The 18,467-nt window shown below is 37.4% G+C and overlaps 1 protein-coding gene across 8 annotated transcripts in view; it reads right to left on the reverse strand.

Annotated features, from left to right (window-relative positions):
* The window catches only part of Dgkb (diacylglycerol kinase beta), a 690,706-nt gene that overhangs the window by 509,966 nt on the left and 162,273 nt on the right, over positions 1–18,467 (reverse strand). For all 8 annotated transcript variants that reach the window (XM_045135964.1, XM_045135963.1, XM_045135965.1 and 5 more), the window contains one exon: positions 11,200–11,353. In XM_045135964.1, the coding sequence (XP_044991899.1) occupies positions 11,200–11,353 (154 nt within the window). The remainder of the gene's footprint in view (positions 1–11,199; positions 11,354–18,467) is intronic.

Consider the following 18,467-nt stretch of genomic DNA (forward strand, 5'->3'; position numbering starts at 1 on the left):
GTGGTTCGTGCCTACGACAGAAACCAGAGGACCAAGAGTTCAAGACAGGCTGGAGAGATGGCTTAGTGTTTAAGGTGAATGCCTGCAGAGCCAAAGGACTCAGGTTTGGTTCACTAGCACCCACATAAGCCAGATGCACTAGGTGGCACATGCGTGTGCAGTTCATTTGCAGAGGCTAGAGGACCTGGCATGCCCATTCTCTCTCTCTCTCTCACCCTCAGAAATAAAGAAAAAATATATATATATATATATATTAAAGAGATCAACTCAAATAAGTGACTGTTGACTGCTCCGCCATTTATGAAACATTTACATCGTCCGCTCACTAAGGAAGAAATGGGAGGATGTAAGAGCTGGAGGATGGAGAGAAACACCCGAACTCCGTCACCTGAGCTTGCTATAGCCGTCACACTCCAGAGCTCACAGCAGCTGGGAGACTCGCATCAGGCGCCAGCAACACTCCCGCAGGAACGGAGCAGGCGCTCACGAGGCCACAGCCCCCACCCCTGAGGAGCACATGGCAGTGGAGGGGGGGGGGGTGAGTCACTCTATGTCTTGGTACAGCCACTAAAAAATGGTGCCAAGAAGGGTTCAATCGGAGCAGAGGGGGCATAACAGAGGCGCATATGATCAATCTGCAACATATCTACACGTATGATAACATCAAGGAACAAATAAACATGATCTTAATAAAACAGTTTGAGGCCAGCTTGGGTTACATATTGAGAGCCTGTCTCAAAATCCAATGTGGAGGGGGAAATGCCAAAGGTGAGTACCTTCTTCTCAGTCAACTGAGTATATCTAATTCAGGACAAAGAGGCATAAGCCAAGTTTCATTAAGAGATTGCAGAATAGGTGGCAGAAAGAATGTAAGAGCCAAAGGAAGGGAAGCACTCCTTACATACAACTGTCTGGACAGAAATTGGCCTTGATATCCAAGACCTCTCAATGCCTAACAACATGTGCACAAGACCCTCATAAAAGGAGAAAAAGATGATGACATCCAACTGAATGAGAGACTAATTAATGGAGAGAGGGAGGAGATATGAGGGAGAGCAAAGTGACGAAGGGAAAGTGGGGAAGGAGAGGGAAATACATGGTTTATTGTCTGTAAGTATAGAAGTTGTCAATAAAAAATACATATAAATACATAAAAAAGAAGCCACTGCAGGGCGTGACAGTGCACACTTTTAATCTCAGCACTTGTAGGGCAGAATTGTCATGAATTCAGGGCCTCCCTGAGAGTACATAATGAATTCCAGGTTAGGCTGGACTACAAGGAGACCCTGTCTGGAAATAGCAAAACAAAGTAAATAAAGCCATAATTCTAAGTTGCTTATCATATAAATTTGAATAATATGCATTAAGTTTACCTCTATCACAACGTATGATAGTTTAGAAAATAAGTAAAGGTAAATTGGATCTTTATGTATACACGTTATAACAGTGAAACACCTAAATACTATTTTGTAATGGAAAACAATATTGAGACAATACCTGGGATTTAATAAGCATGTTAATGTATCCAATTTTATTTTAAGTGACTCATATATACTATAGTTTTGACTTACAATTCCCAGTAAGATATAAACATTTACTTTTTGATGTCTTATTTATTTTTTGGTATGTGAGAGACAGAATGGGCATGCTAGGGCCTCTAGCCACTGTAAAGGAACTCCAGATACGTAGGCCACTTTGTGCATCTGGCTTATGTGGGTACTGGGGAATCAAATTATTGTACTTAGGCTTCACGAGCTAAGCTATCTCTCTTGCCTTGAACATTTATTATTTTGATTTTATTCTTAAGTAAACAGAGGCAAATAAATGTTGCACAAATGCAGGTCAGAAGACAGTGTGGATTGACCCTTCATAATTTAAGCATGATTTTGTGAGGCCAGAGAGGAAAAAATAAATAAATCAAAGACTGCTTCTTTACTCTCAGTAGCTGCCTTTTACTTTAAGAGACACATTGATTAGTTCATTAACCTTTGGCAAGAAATCAGAAGTCCTGTCCATGGTTGAGGGCTCTCAACTTTCGTCTTCCACTTTGTACATACCTTGCGCCAGCCATTATAAGGGCATGTATACATGTATGCTTTTCTTTGTAAATTCCCACATACATTTATACGTATTTCCTAAATCTTTGCCACATATTGATCATAGTGAAATAAGTATGAATGATTTATTTTTTATATACACACTTTTAAAACTTATATAATTAGCATATCCTTCTTAAACATGCAAAATAAATATCTAGGAACTTTAATATTATTCATTTAAAAGTGAGTGCTAAGTATTGACAATATACTTAACAATAAATTTTTTTTAAAATCACATTTTATAGATATCTTATTACAGTCAAACAAAAGGGATACCACATTACTGCATATTTTCCAGCTATTTTTAGAGTTCTGCAGCCCATTACATAATAAAGAATGTTTTAACTGATCTGGTTCACTGCAGAGTACAAACTGTGTTTACTTTATTAAAGTATTACAAGAAGGAGAGAACAAAGTATTACAATACTGTCATTTAAGGTACAACTATTTGGTGACAATAAAAATGTTAATAATATCCTAAATAACTAAATCTAATAATAAAATGTAGAATATTTAAAAAGAAAATTTACTAGTCATATTTAGGGAGGAAAAATTGCTAAAATCTATTCAGTAATAAAACCAGAAGAACTCTTACTTTGATGACAGTATGTTAAATATTATATACATATATTTTTTAATTTTATTTATTTATTTATTTGAGAGCGACAGACACAGAGAGAAAGACAGATAGAGGGAGAGAGAGAATGGGCGCGCCAGGGCTTCCAGCCTCTGCAAACGAACTCCAGACGCGTGCGCCCCCTTGTGCACCTTGTGCATCTGGCTAACGTGGGACCTGGGGAACCGAGCCTCAAACCAGGGTCCTTAGGCTTCACAGGCAAGCACTTAACCACTAAGCCATCTCTCCAGCCCTAGATATTATATTTTTATTTATTTATTTGAGTAAGACAGAAAGAGACAGAGAGAGAGAGACAGAAGAGTTTGAATAGGCATGCCAGGCGAGGGCCTCCTGCCTCTGCAAACAAACTCCATATGCATGCACCATCTTTTTTTTTTTTGGGGGGGGGGTTCAAGGCAGGGTCTCACTCTGGCCCAGACTGACCTGGGATTAACTATGTAGTCTCAGCCTGGCCTCGAACTCACGGTGACCCTCCTACCTTTGCCTCCCAGGTGCTGGGATTAAAGGTGTGCGTCACCACGCCTGGCATATGCACCATCTTATCCATCTGGTTTACATGGGTCCTGGGGAATCGAATTTGGGTCCTTTGGCTTGGCACACAAGTGCCTCAACTGCTAACCCATCTTTCCAGTCCCCTAATGACAATATTTTTATCATGAATAGGATCTTAAATTTGTGAGGATTTTCTGATTTCCACATGAAGTATTTATTGAAAAAAATAAGGGTGAATTATGATTATCACTACTATTAACAATTAGAAGGGTGAATTTGACACCATAGAGATGTGCAACGTGCAATAGCTTATATAAATAAATGTTATTAGCTAATAGGCAGACATTCTTAATTTTTATTTTGGGAAGATTTATACATTTATATGTAAGATTATTACATCAATAGTAACAGTTATAGAGACATTAATATAGGTACCAGCATATCTTAAATGCTAGCTATATTAAATAAACCATTAAACATGAAAGATATATCAAGATGCTTCCTTGCTTAAAAAAAGGCACAGGTGCTGGGCGTGGTGGCGCACGCCTTTAATCCCAGCACTCGGGAGGCAGAAGTAGGAGGATCGCCATGAGTTCGAGGCTACCCTGAGACTCCATAGTGAATTCCAGGTCAGCCTGGGCTAGAGTGAGACCCTACCTCGAAAAACCAAAAAAAAAAAAAAAAAGGCACAGGCATATATATGCGCGCACGCACACACACACACACAGACTATATGCATGTACAGTGGAATTTTTATAAAGTTTATTCTACTAAATTAGTACAATTTATAAGGTACACTTATGAGACGATTTAATGAAAAGACATGCTATTAAAAACTTTCTGATACCTCATTCTTAGTGTTAAACTTTCATTTTTAGTTTAAGTACTTTCTTAAGAATGAAAGAACTAAGCTGGGCATGGTGGCACACACCTTCAATCCCAGCACTCGGGAGGCAGAGGTAGGAGGATCGCTGTGAGTTCAAGGCCACCCTGAGACTCCATAGTGAATTCCAGGTCAGCCTGGGCTAGAGTGAGACCATACCTCAAAAAACAACATCAACAAAAAAGAATGAAAGAACTAGTTTCTTCTCTTCTAAAATAATTTTAGCATGATACTTAAATTTCATGAAATATTTGAAAGAGCTTCATGAAATTATTAATGTTACAGTATCCAGATATGCATATCTTAACAACTGAGATCAACTAAATATTGACCCATAAGACATGCAGTGGAAATACCGACGATAATGGAAAAGGTATATCAACTTGATTGATGTAAATATATACATATATATTATTAGCTAATAGTAATTCTTATGTTTTTATTTTTTGAAGATTCCTGTGTCAACATGTAAGATTATTGCATTAATAGTAACAGTTATAGAGACACTGATGATGTACCAGTATATTTTAACTGCCTATATATGTGTGTGTGTGTGTGTGTGTGTGTGTGTGTGTGTGTGTGTGTGTAATATGTGTGTATTGATCAATCATAAGCAGCTTGTAAACTTTTTTCATTCCTTCTGATTCATCAGTGGTCAGGAGATCTTCTACAATACCAGAAGCATGATTATTTTCATCTTAGAATCTTGTAGTGGCTCTCCAGATTCTGTTGGATGAAATTTTAACTAAACATGAAGGTAATTCTCTTACTCACCTTGCCATGGCTTCCTCTCTCCCTCCTGCCTCGCTATTCTCACTCACTTCCTTGGCGCAATCCTAATTGGAGCCCAGGTAAATGCACTGATTACTCAGTGACGCAAATGGGCCTATGTTCTTCCAGCCTCTTAAAAATCCTCAAGCATCTGATGCTGCTAGGCCTCTTCTCCCTGTCTCATCATCAGACACGTGTGATAGGAGGAGGTCATGACCTCCTTTTGCTCTGAGGTGTAGAGTAACGACGGCTATGATCCTTATCATAACTGAGGTTATGCCTGTGACGTCTAGACTCCCAGTCTTTTCATGCTTCACCTTCATTCTGTGAACTATTTCTTACTCGTTTTTGCAATATTACAATGCAATCCGACAATTATTTACTTTTAACATTTGCTTTAATTAATTATTTATTAACTTGAGAGAGAAGAAGAAGAGAAGGAGGAAGAGGAGGAGAATGAGAGAATGCGCATGCCAGGGCCTCTAGGTTTGCAAATGAACTCCAGATGCATGTGCTACCATGTTCATCGAGATTACATGGGCTTTGGAAATGGAACCTGGGTCCTTAGCCTTTGCTGGAAAATACCTTAACTGCTAAGACATCTCTCCAGCCACATACTTACTTTTTGTTTGCCTGTCTTCATTAGAAGTTTACTATAGCTTCAATATTCAACATCTACCTCACAAAAGTCTATGGTCTTTTTTCCCCAGGGTGACTCTGTTGGATGGCCATGGAATCCCTAAAGCCAGGGCTTACCAGGACTTTTAGGTCATTGTGGAGCACACTTGAAATTATGGGATGCCTGCTCCAGTTCTTTCCTTGGTTTCCTGACCTTGAGGCAAACAATTTTACCACATGGTGCTGCCTCACCCAAGACCCAACAAAGTAGTGCCAGTTGATTTGTTAGAACGGTAGATAACTGATTGATTAAAATTATAAATAATTAGAAGAAAGATTAGGTTTTGATAACTAGTACAACACCAGCTACTTGAGCCGTAACTTATAATTCATAATTTATGCATTGTCATTTCCTGGGGCCTTTACACACACACACACACACACACACACACACACACACACACACAAACAAACATATGTGTGTATATATATATGTAATATATAATACTGTAATGTAATATATATTATATTAAACATAATAATATAACATATGTATAAATATGTGGGGGGGGGTGTATTGCAAGCAGAGAAGAGAGACAGAGATACAGAATGGGAGTACTAGGGCCTCAACCTGCTACATACCAACTCCACATGCATGCACCGCTTCGTGCCTTTGGGTGGGCACTAGGGAATTGAAACTGGGTTGTGAGGCTTGGCAGGCATGCACCTTAACCACATCTGGAATATGGTAAATACAAGCTTGCCGTGAGTTCAAGCAGTAGCCCGCTGTGGAGCAGGACCTGAAGCACTTTTCCATCTGGCAGGGCTGACCTTGTAGATGATGTGAAAACATGTGATGTATTGAAGCTGATGGGAAAATCTAATAAGCTCAAGGAACCTCAAAAAGCTTAACATGGGGTTGAGCCATAACTTATAATTCAAAATTTATGCATTGTCATTTCCTGGGGCCTTTACACACACACACACACACACACACACACACACACACACAAATATGTATATATATCAATATTTAAGTTAATCAATAGTTAAGGCACTTGTCTACAATACCTAACGAGGCTGGTTCAATTCTCCAGTACCCACGTAAAGCCAGATGCACAAGGTGGTGCATGCATCCAGAGTTTGTTCACAGTGGCTAGAGGCCCTGGAACACCCATTCTCTCTCTTCTTGCAAATAAAAAGTAACATTAAAAAAGCTTGATGATGAAATTGATGTGTGTGGGGGTAGTGCTAATATTAAAGGACTTTCCAAAAAGATTTTTTTAAGCTGAAGAAATACTAAGGTCATGTAAAGACTGGGCATTACAAATAGTAATGACAATAATATGCACGTTTATAAGCTGTCTTTGGTCATACTCAGTATTCAGGCTATCTTGACTGAGAAACTGACCACAATGGGCTCATAATTGAGAATTTGTGAGCCACTTTTAGAAAAGAATCTTCCTATCTGAGGGAAAATGTCTGAAGATGGAGTGTAAGGTTCATAATTCAAGTGATAAACTCAGGATATTAGTTCAGAGGCTGGCTATTAAGGCTACTGATAAGTGTGAGGATAAGGACCTGCTATTAATGTCAGGCAGAAGTTGCCTGAGAAAGTGAACATATATTACATTAGGAATATCTTCAAAAACCACAAATCCAAACTGGGAACAGTGGAAATTATCCCTTGATAATGAGAAGAAAATAGACAGCTACAAGTCTTTTAACCAAAATAATTTATCTATTTCATAAAATGCCAGATGGATTGTTAGTTTTTCTTTTTTTAATATTCTATATATTTAAGAGAGAGAAAGAGACAGATAAAGAGAGAGAAAGACACAGAGAGAATATGTGTACCAGGGCCTCTAGCCCCTGCCAACGAACTCTAGATGCATGTGCCACTTTGTGCATCTGGCTTATGCGGGTAATGCGGAAGGTGAACTTGGGTAGCAGATGGAGGCCTTAACTTCTAAGCCATCTCTCCAGCCTGATTGTCAGTCTTTTTTTTTTTTCCAGCAATCACAAAACCCAGCTACAACTAATGCTCAATCATAGACAAATTTCAAAGCTATATAGGATTTTTAAAAGTTTGACTCAATGAAAACACAAATGATTTATTTTTATTATATCTTATATATGATCGCTATATATTAATGAAGTAACTTTTTTTTCTATTTTATCTCATTGAGATGGCCTTATTTTTCAGTACACATAAATATCAATAAATACTACCATATTTTTTTTCTGGAACTGTTCCAACAAAGTAAAGTCGAATCGAAGGAGAATACATTGCAAACACTTTCTTTTCAGAAGAAACATGAGATTTTTCCAAACACAAATACATTTTGTATAGACAATAGATTACAATAGTGTAATGTTCTAGGAATAATAAGACATTTACTTAATTTTGTTCAGTTTCTGAGCCAAGTATACACCCGGCTGTTGACAATTTTATTTTTGTCTGGTGTTCCTTGTACCTCAGGAAACATTGGCAAAGGTATGCCTGACAAGAATCACTGGGTAGAATCCGTCCTGGGAAGGACACTATGCACTCCATTCTCCAGTGTGGAGGTCATGTTTTGAAAGCGAATCAAAGCTGGTTTATTACTGCAGCAGGAGGGTTATGCAGACCTTATGCCTTTCAGTAGATCTGTGATCTGTGCAAAATAGGTTTTCCCAGCAGGGTGAAGCCTGTAGAAGGACATTTGCTTATTTCCTCCTATTTTGAAGCTTGTTGTGATTCCTACTCCAAGTCAACTTGAATTAGAAAATAAGGGCATTTTAAACTGGAACTCCTTCCAAACAAATATAAGGTATTTGAAATTTTCTTGCTTTCCCATGTCTGATACAAACACATTATCTGATAGAGACAATATTCTCTTTGTTTCATCAACATCCAAGGGCAGTATTGCTTATATAAAAACAATTAATGGACAATATTTCCTTGTAGTAGAGTACAGGAGAGTTTTAATTTCTAGAAGAATAAAGGAAAGAATATTTTCACCCTGAAATATCCAGTCCCAAATTCTATGTAGCTTGACGGCCCATCTCGGAGGACTACCTATTCAGACTCAGAAAAGTTAGCAAGCATGAAAAGCCCCCTCAGTCTATGACATCATGAGTGGTACTTAAAGAAGAGACATTATGTTACGTACAAGTTGTTACATATCTTGACAGATTCTCATGTGGACGTTTGAGTTTCCAGTTTGTACCCATACCTGGTTCATTGCTCACAGGCAAACAGCACAGTCACGGCATAAGGGTGTATCCTCATGACAGCCCCTCACTTGGGTGGATCAGCCTCCTATTTTTCATTTTAGCCAGTGATTCTCCTTCTCATCTGTCCTGGTAGTTCTGTATTCTAGTCTCTACAGGGAGGCTGGGACTCTAGACTAGTGGCTGTCCTCAGACTCCAGAGCAATTTTCAGAGATGTATTAAGGTGAAAGTCATTTTCATAATTATATTGAGATTTTTTTTTCCTTCACTATCATTCTCTCAGGAATGTACAGTAAAGTTGTTAATGTAAATATTTATTTAGCTCTACATGTGCATGTGTGCCTACATGTTTGTGGGTATGTGTAAGTATGCCAGGATTTTTTTCCACTGCAAATGAATGCCCATCCAGTTGAAGTTGTTGGCTGTGGAGTTGAACCTGGCCAGCGGGTTATTCAAGCAATTGCTTTCATCCACTCATCCATCTACCCAGTCATTAAACTGAAGTTCTTAGCTGACCACTGACATACGGTATAGCAACAGACCTGCAACCCACACAGCCACAGACATAATGTGTCCCCAAGGAAGCCAGACACACTGAAACAATGGATGGATCACTGCAGAACGATTTTCTCTTTACTTTTGACAAAAAAGTATGCATATAACAAAAACACCTTCAGGGGCTGGACATATTGCCTAATGGTTATGGTGTTTGCTTGTGTAGCATAAGAACCCAGGTTTGATTCCCCAGTACCCACATAAGCCAGGTGCCCAAGGGTGGCCCACGCATCTAGAGCTCATTTGCAATGGCTACAGTCCCTGGCATGCCTATTCCCTCTTTGTCTATCTGCCTCTTTCTCTTGCTCAAATAAACAAAATTAAATGAAATTAAAGGAAAAGAACAATAAAACAGATTTGGGCTGGGGAGGTAGTTGAGTGGATAAAGCACTTGTCGGAGCATTAGCATGAGTACCTGAGTTCAGAGCCCCGGTCCCATGTAATCAATCGCTGTGGCAGGCCTGCATTATCCTAGCTCACCTAATGGTGAGCAAGGAGGCAGAGACAGACCTGAGGAAGATCACCAGCTACGTAGCCTGATGAACTTAGCAATGAACAAGTGACCCTCCCGCAAACAAGGTTTAAGTGAAGATGAATGCTTGAAGTCATCTTTCTACGTGAGTCTGTGGCATGAACACACACCCACAACCATACACGTGAACCCCCACACCTACATGCACACATTAGTCAAACAAAAAATAGGTTATTTTCATTGCCGTGTCGATGGGGCTTGTTTAATCTTTACTCAGCAAAAGAATTAATAGATAATCATAAGGAAATGCTCTTTAGGGTCCTCTGCAGTTTCAAGATCCAAGCTTGGGAAATACTGCTGTCAGATTGCATTTGCCCCTGAAGGCTGGATATGCATGGAGTATTAAGGGGTCGGTGCTCAGAGTTGAAATGGTGTGGTCAGGAACAAGGACAGGATCTTGCTAGGAAGTGCTCCCTTCCAGGTGAATCTCCTGAGCATTTCATCTCCAGCCCATGATTCCAAAAGCACGTACGCTGGTCTCTGGTTGACTTTGCACTTAGAAAGTCACATTGAACTCAAGGCTACACCATGAAGTGCAGTCACACTAACAGACCAGTGACCTGACACCTAGGACTGTAGTTCTGACCTGGCAAAAATCAACCAGGAAGCTCCCTCTACACAGGAGGTGCAGGGCCACATCGACCAGCCAGCACTGCCATCTCAGAGCCATATTCCAGCTCCAGATACAACCTCTTCCAGACCCCTGGATTTCACCTCCTGCAACCCAAAAAAGCCACATGGGCTTCCTATTGTGCAGTGTCCCTCAGTTCAGTGTTCTCTCTTTGGTCAGCCATCCAACATTTCTAAACAATTTCTTCTTTTATATTATTTGGGGAACACAGTGAAATTTCTGTTTTCCTGACTGGATGGCAACTGATAGAATGTAAGTACAAGAGATATTGATATATTTACACATCTCTTGAAAGCTACCCAAAGAGAATCAACAAAATATAACTATCTAAAAGAAAATCAGAAAATGTTCTGACAATGAGAATCTAAATGTAAAAACATATCAGGAATGCTCACAACTGATTTTAAATATTATTATGTCCCAGACAAAAATTGCTAAATGACTATATTATCATATGTACAGTTAGATAAAATTTTCCAGGCATTTCAAAATAACACTTCTTTCAAATTTGATGAAAATATTTCTTAAAATCATTATTAAAACATGAACTCATAAATCAAATAATATATAATAAATCATATTGCCTGTAATGCTTATTATCATTACACTTGAAACATTTTAAATGATTTTCATAACCCTGAGTGTGGAAGTGTAAGTCCTATGACACATAATTTTTAATCAAACTGTCATCCTGCTTTTATGAAACAACCTGAAACTAATTTAGAATTTTTATGCACATAAAGCTTCAAAATAAACACACTTACCACCGGGAAGAAGAGCAGGCTTGCCTTTTACCATTGGACTAGAGTGAGGAAACTTGTTGCTAAATGACATGAAAAGGTGTGCAGTGAAATCCTCCGGAAGCTCAGCTTCCAGGAATGTCTTCATGAACAGCTTGAAGCCTTCAAAATCTATTGTCTGAAAAATAATGTTCAAACATGTATTTTTAGGCTCAGTCAAATATCAAGATTTTATGCTATGATCATTAGTATTAGAAGTTACCTCACACATCCAATGTTTTCACATCCAACTCACGAAAGGAAGTTACTGATTTGAGGTAAGTGTTGAGCAGCGCTACACAAAAGCATGCGATGGGAGGCATATACCTCACCTGTGGTAGTGTAACAGAAAACGCGGTATTTGGTTCAGTTTTTTCTGTTTCCATGGTCTTAGTGTAACTTACAGATTTACTTTTTGAAACATCGCTTCCCCAGTATCAATTGGAACTGTTAGATCCAATCCCACACAATTGTGATTAGTCTGAATTCACCCAGTAAGAAAAAATGAAGAACGGAATATGTCTTCCTTTGCAATAAAAATTGCTTTTGACAACTATAAAAAGTGGTTAATATTAACATTTCAACTCAGCACCCAAATCAATTGGCATAGCATCATGAAACTTCATATGCAGACTTTCAAAGAAAAACATTACAATGTCCTTGCAAACCCTGCTCCACTGCAGAACTACACTGCCAAGACATTAGTTTGGGGAGAATTATGGAAGGATAAGAGTCCATGTCAACGTAAGGGATGGAGATGGCAGCTACCTCTAGCCTCAAGCTCAGAGAAGACAGCACAGCTGTCATGAGCAAGCATGCTTTCACCTGGCAAAGGGGGCGGGCAGTGGCCATGTCTGACTGCTGCAGGGAAACTAAGGACATAGGCAAGTGAATGACATTGAATGGGATTTGCTCAAAATGCCAGCGACTACAGAAACAAGGATGCATGTGTGTAGACAATTTATAAGAGAAGGCTTATGGAACTGCTTTGGGTCATGTTCATTGGAAAGAGCTAGAAGACATTCAAAGGGAATATGGAATGAAGTCACATTGGTAAGAATGTAACGGTACATGTGAAGACAGGCTTCAGAAGAATCCCTTGAAAGGCATCTTTAAAGGTTTTTTTTTTTTTTTCCATCATAGAGAGAGAGAGAAGTGGGGTACCAGGGCCTCCAGCCATTTTAACTGAACTCCAGACATGCATGCATGGCCTTGCACTTGCGTCACCTTGTGTGACTGGTTTACATGGGACCTGGGAGTTGAAAAAGGTCTTTAGGCTTTGCAGGCAAGTGTCTTAAACACTAAGCCACCTCTCCAGCTGCTGAAAGGCCTGTTTACTTTTTTCCTTACTCCAGCTTCTATACTAAGATGTAGCTAAAAATAGGACAAAAATAAAATAAAGTATATAGTTCTCTAAACTTTTACTTTTAAAATCCTAAAATATATTTGAAGAAAGGTAGTGGTAACTATTAATATGATTTATTATCGTAATATTTATATGCTATTATTTTGTGTATACCTAAAATATAATACAGCATCCAAAGTTGTCATTAGAAATATTACATTTTTAAACATAGGCTCATAGGCAGATTAAACTTTTGCATATTTTACTTAATTTCACATCATAAAAGTTACATTTTATTTATAATAGGAACAAGCCTGCCTACACCTCATTCTGACATTTTCTGTAAAGTGTTTTAGTAATATTCTCAGATTAAGACATTTAGTATTTTATTTATTTATTTGAGAAAGAGGAGAGGAGAGGAGAGGAGAGGAGAGGAGAGAGAGAGAGAGAGAGAGAGAGAGAGAGAGAGAGAGAGAGAGAGAGAGAGAGATTGTGTGTGTGCATGAAAGAGGCAGAGAGAAGGAGCATAGCAGGCCCTCCAGCCTGTGCAAATGAGCTCCCGATGCATGTACCACGTTGTGCATGCATATGGTTTATGTGGGTCCTGAGGAATCTCACCTTGATCCTTTGGCTTTGCAGGCAAGCCCCTTAAATGCGCTCTCTCTAGTCCAGATTAAGACATTTATATTGTGGGTATAAAATAATTTAATTTTTTCACATGTTCAATGTATGATGTCCACATCAAAATATTATAAACTCTACCAGTAGAATGAATTTCATAATGAACTTTGATAAAAATATAAAGAATATTCTTCAGGAGAATAAATACTTTCAAACAAATTCATCACACTGAAGGCCATCCAAGGTTGATGCCAACATCCATGCAACTGTATTCATCCAAAAATTTGAAAAAGTGCACCCACATTCATTAATAGGGCTCCTTAGAGGGGAGCAGTACATGACAATAATCCTCATTCACCTAGATGAGGAACGAACACTACTCAATAACCCTGAATGTTCAGGAAGCTTCCTGTGTTCCCAGGACTGGTTATCTGCAAGTCAAGAGGAAGCCTGTGGGGCAGAACTACTCACAGCCACCCTGGTCAGAAGCAAGACTATGTGAGAGCATTTTCCTCTAAGTCTTTTGTACTTGATATTTTGTTGAGCAACCTAACAAATGATAAAAATAGCAGTCTTTAAAGTTATTTCACTTAGGATCTCCTCTTAGATCCATAACTATTAGTGTGGCTGTGGCAATTTAATCACTATATGCTTCATTCTTTTTTTTTTCATTTGTTAGACCAGAATGACAGTAGACATCTCCTTATTCAGAGATAAAAATAACAAAATAACAAAAATAACATCTGGCACATATTATTCAGAGATAAAAATAACAAAATAACAAAAATAACATCTGGCACATATTAAACACTACAAATGTATAAGCAACATTTGCATAAGACTTATTAGTTTAAATGTTCAGAAATGCAGATTTAAAATTTAAAACTAGGTCTTAAAGCCACATTGTCGCATATGCTTACAAATGTGTTTAATAACTCATTATGTTACATTAGTTTAGAAAGCTGTACTAAAATCTGAATGTCTAGAATATATGAAGAACTAGATTTACTCTGGCATGTCTTTTGAAGTATTATTATATTATTATATTTTACTTCTGCTATTATATATTATATATGTTATATATGTTATATAATATATATATATTATATGTATATATATTATATCATTATATTTTACTTCTGCTATTATATATATTAGTATTGCAAGAATTTAGTTTGGAGCCAGTAGAGGTGGTGCCTGCCTTTAACCCAGCACTTGAGAGACCGAGCTAGGAGGATTGCTGTGAGTTTGAGGCCAGCCTGTGACTACATAGTGAGTTCCAGGTCAGCCAGGGCTAGAGTGAGACACGTTTTCTCTTTTCACATTCCAGTTCTTCCAGTTGCTACCCAAGATACAAGGCAAAGAATTTATTTGCTTTATTGAAGGAAATACCTGCAAATTCTCTCTGTTGTGTTTTTCAATCTTACATACCTACCCCAGAGCAATGACTGTGGTATAATAATAAATATCAAGAAATGGCCAACTAAAAGGTATAAATGCACTGAATTTTCTAGCTGCTTCCCAGTGAACAATCCTTCCCTATTGAAACCATCATTTAATTAAGGAAGACTCTACAAACTTATTCTGACTTGGTTTTGCTCTGCAAGCAAAAGAACTCAGTCTAACTGTATTTTCTAGTAACTATAAGTTTTAATTTCTTTCATGTAAAGTTCTGTATGGAGTGTTGTTTAAATATAAATAAAATTATTTTAAACTACATAACATATCCTTGGTTCATTATATATGAAATAAAAACTAATACAAGGAATAAGTAAAAGGAAGTATTGTTTTTTCTAGAAATGCATGGTTTTCTTTTCATTTTTATTCACTTTTTTTTTTTAGATTCACTAAATTTATTTTAAAAATCATAAAATGTTTCTTACAAAAGAGCATTACATTCTGCACACTGCTCTGAACAAATGCCAGGGACATGTGGACTATTACTTTCCTCCCTGCCCCCCCTCCAAATGTTTACAGTGACCACAAAGCAAGGTGTTCACAATAATTACACAGGGGGAATTTTTTTTAAACCACCAACAAAGAACAAAAAATAAAATTCACTCACTCTGCTGCTGTTTCAAAATTTCAATGTTAGTTTTTTGCATGCCCCGCCCCCCAACCCTGTTTTTATTCACCTTTATAATTGCCCAGAATACTATGAATTTCATTGCACATTCCCAAGTTGAAACTTCGTATTTTGTTCTATAATCAAGCAAAACTGAAAAAAAAAAAAAAAATGACTGTTTTTAGAAAGTTAAAAAAAAATTGGGGATATGATTCAGCAGCTAAAGGGACTTGTTGCAAATCCTACTGGCCCGTGTTTGATTCTCCAGCACTAACCTAAAGTTGGACACAAAGTGGCATATGAATTTGGGATTCTGTCATGCCTATGGCAATGGGAGCCAATGCCAGGAGAATGAGGAGCTCACAGGTTTATTCATTTGTAGTAGCAGGACACCTTATCTCAAAGAAGGTCGTGTAGATGCCTTGAGTTGTCCTCTGCCATCAAATGTATGCTGTAGATCGTGGGCATCCATACACATGCATACATGTACAAATAATGTGATGAATTTAAAAAAGAAACTAAAAATATATATCTTGCTTAAAAAGAACTACTGAAGCCAGGTGTGGTGGCGTACACCTTTAATCACAGCACTCAGGAGGCAGAGGTAGGAGGAATGCAAAGAGTCTGTAACCAACCTCAGACTACATAGTGAATTCCAGGTTACCCTGACTTAAGAGTGAGACCCTACCATGAAAAAAAAAAAAAAAAAGAGAATGCATACATATTTTGTTAGTTCTTCAGTGAATTCTAGGAGATGATGTCATATATCTTACTGAACTATTTCTAATAATTTATAATCATTTCTCCAAATTCTTCACTCTGCTCTTTGATAGAAAACTTTCTTTTGAACTTATGGTGTTATATGTGGTTGAAAATGTTACAAAACCAAAAACTCATTTATATTAAAAAATTGTCTGATTCTGTTTGCAATTCAATGAGCACTTAATGTTCAAAACATTTTCTGTATGACTGATACCCTTTCCTTTTTCTTTGTAAAAGATTTTCAAACATCATTTAAAATTCTATGTTATCCAAATCACAAGACATTTTTGATTCTCAGTTTCATGGTTTTGTTATGCCATGACAATAGTATAAGTTTTTCCATGTAGATATTAGTAGGTTTACTGCCATCATAAGAATTTTTTTTGAAATAATAGTCTTTGATTTGAGTTAATTTACATGCATTTAAATAGAATCAATTTTGATCAACTGTGAGATTTCATTGAGTATTTAAAAACTGAGTTGGCTACCAAGTAAAATATATACACAGACTATGTTTAAACTTTTGAAAATTGTTTGCATTTTTTTCCCTTATATAGCAGCCTCAGACTAATTAAGGAGATAACAGAGAATTGATACAGAATAGACTCAGAGAGCCCCTGAAATGATTCTGCCAAGTGGGTAAAATACAAAACACATTCCTACACCTGTTTTAAAATTTTACTTATTTATTTTTGAGATCAAGAGAGAGCAAGGCCAACAGAGGGAGACAGAGAGAGAATGGGTATGCAAGGGCCTCCAGCCACTGCAAAAAAAGTCCAGACACATTTGCCACCTTGTGCATCTGGCTTGCCTGTGTCCTGGAGAATCGAACCTGTGTCCTTTGGCTTTGCATGCAAATGCCTTGACCACTACACAATCTCTCTACCCTCTCCTACACGCTTTTATCATTATATTTCACCACTGAATCCAATGCTTTTAAATTCTCTTCAATAACACCAGGACTGAATTGCATTAAAATGAGTAAAATGTAGGTTTGTATTTTACCATCAATTTATTTTGGCAGTATTGGGATATAAAATTTTGGAATTCATCAAATATTCATTAAGCACCACATTATGTTCTAGGAGGTGGTCTTCTAATGAAGGAAATTAAAAAAAAAAAAAACTGCCTGCATGTATAACAAAACGGAAGAGGACAGGATGGAAAGAGAGAATGGAGGGAGAGAAAGAGGGAGGGAAGCAGGGAGGAAAAGAAAGACAAAATTTCTACTGTAAAGGCTCTGACTTGTAAGAATGTCCCTGCTTTAGAGAAATCTATGCAGGACTCAAAAGGAGGACCAGCCCAGAGCAGGAAGGAAGGAGCACTATAGAAGGAGGCAAGAACTAGATAGAATCCTTGGTGGTGTGGAGTCAAAGACACATCCTGTAGGCTGTTCAGCTATTAAAAGAAAAAGTCAGTATTAATGTGGAGTGAGAGAAACAGTCATTGCATGGATTTTAGCAGGAAATTCCATGATCTCATAATAATTGCATCATATTTTTTTAAAATATATTTTATGTATTTGAAAAAGAGAGAGATAGAGAGAGAATGGGTGCACCAGGGCCTCCAGCCACTGCAAACGAATGCTCCATTACATAAGAGGGAAATTTAGTATATGTTTTTAGATTTTTATTAATATACTTTTTTTTGTTTTTTAAAGACCATGTAATTAATGAACTGTTTCCCTGAATTGTTAAAGTATCAACAACCCCACAGAAGAGGATGACTAATTCATTAAGTGTTGACTGAGCACTTAGGTATACAAACACTTTGTTAGCTATGAAATAAAAGCATGGTAATGAAAGGGGGCAAGGAATAATTGAGACCGTAGTTTGTCTCTCTTGTTTACACTTCAATTTTGCTTGTTAAGTTATTAGTTTCACAGGCTAATCAAGTTAACCATAAAATCACCTAGAGACCTGTGAAGCAAACTCTGATGGGTCCTGTCTGCAATTCTGTTACTCAGGAAACTGAAGTAAAAGGGTTGCAAGTTCAAAGCCAGCTTAAGAAATGTAATGAAACCTGGTCTAAACACACACACACACACACACACACACACACACACACACACACACATACACACTAACATAGTTTATAGTATATGCTAATTTTATGATATTTTAATACACTATTTGATATTAAAATTCTCTCCAAAACATATTTTCAAATATTTAATTTTATGTGCTCATCTGGTTGTGTGAGCCACTATTCATTACTTTACATTTGGTATGCCCTTTCACAGTACCCTAACACTACAATGCCAGAACTTTCTTTAAAGACAAAGAATGAAAAAAAAAATGTAAAAACCTTAAACTTCATTTTTAATTGATATTGATAAATAAAAAAGTATTACTATCTCAGAGGCACTTAAAATTTGCTTTACTAAGATCATCACTTAGTGGGACACAGTAAAGAGAAACCTGGAATATGATTTTCTTCAGTAAAAGCAAGAAGGTATCT

The sequence above is a fragment of the Jaculus jaculus genome, chromosome 16 (assembly GCF_020740685.1).
Source record: "Jaculus jaculus isolate mJacJac1 chromosome 16, mJacJac1.mat.Y.cur, whole genome shotgun sequence".
Taxonomy (NCBI): domain Eukaryota; kingdom Metazoa; phylum Chordata; class Mammalia; order Rodentia; family Dipodidae; genus Jaculus; species Jaculus jaculus.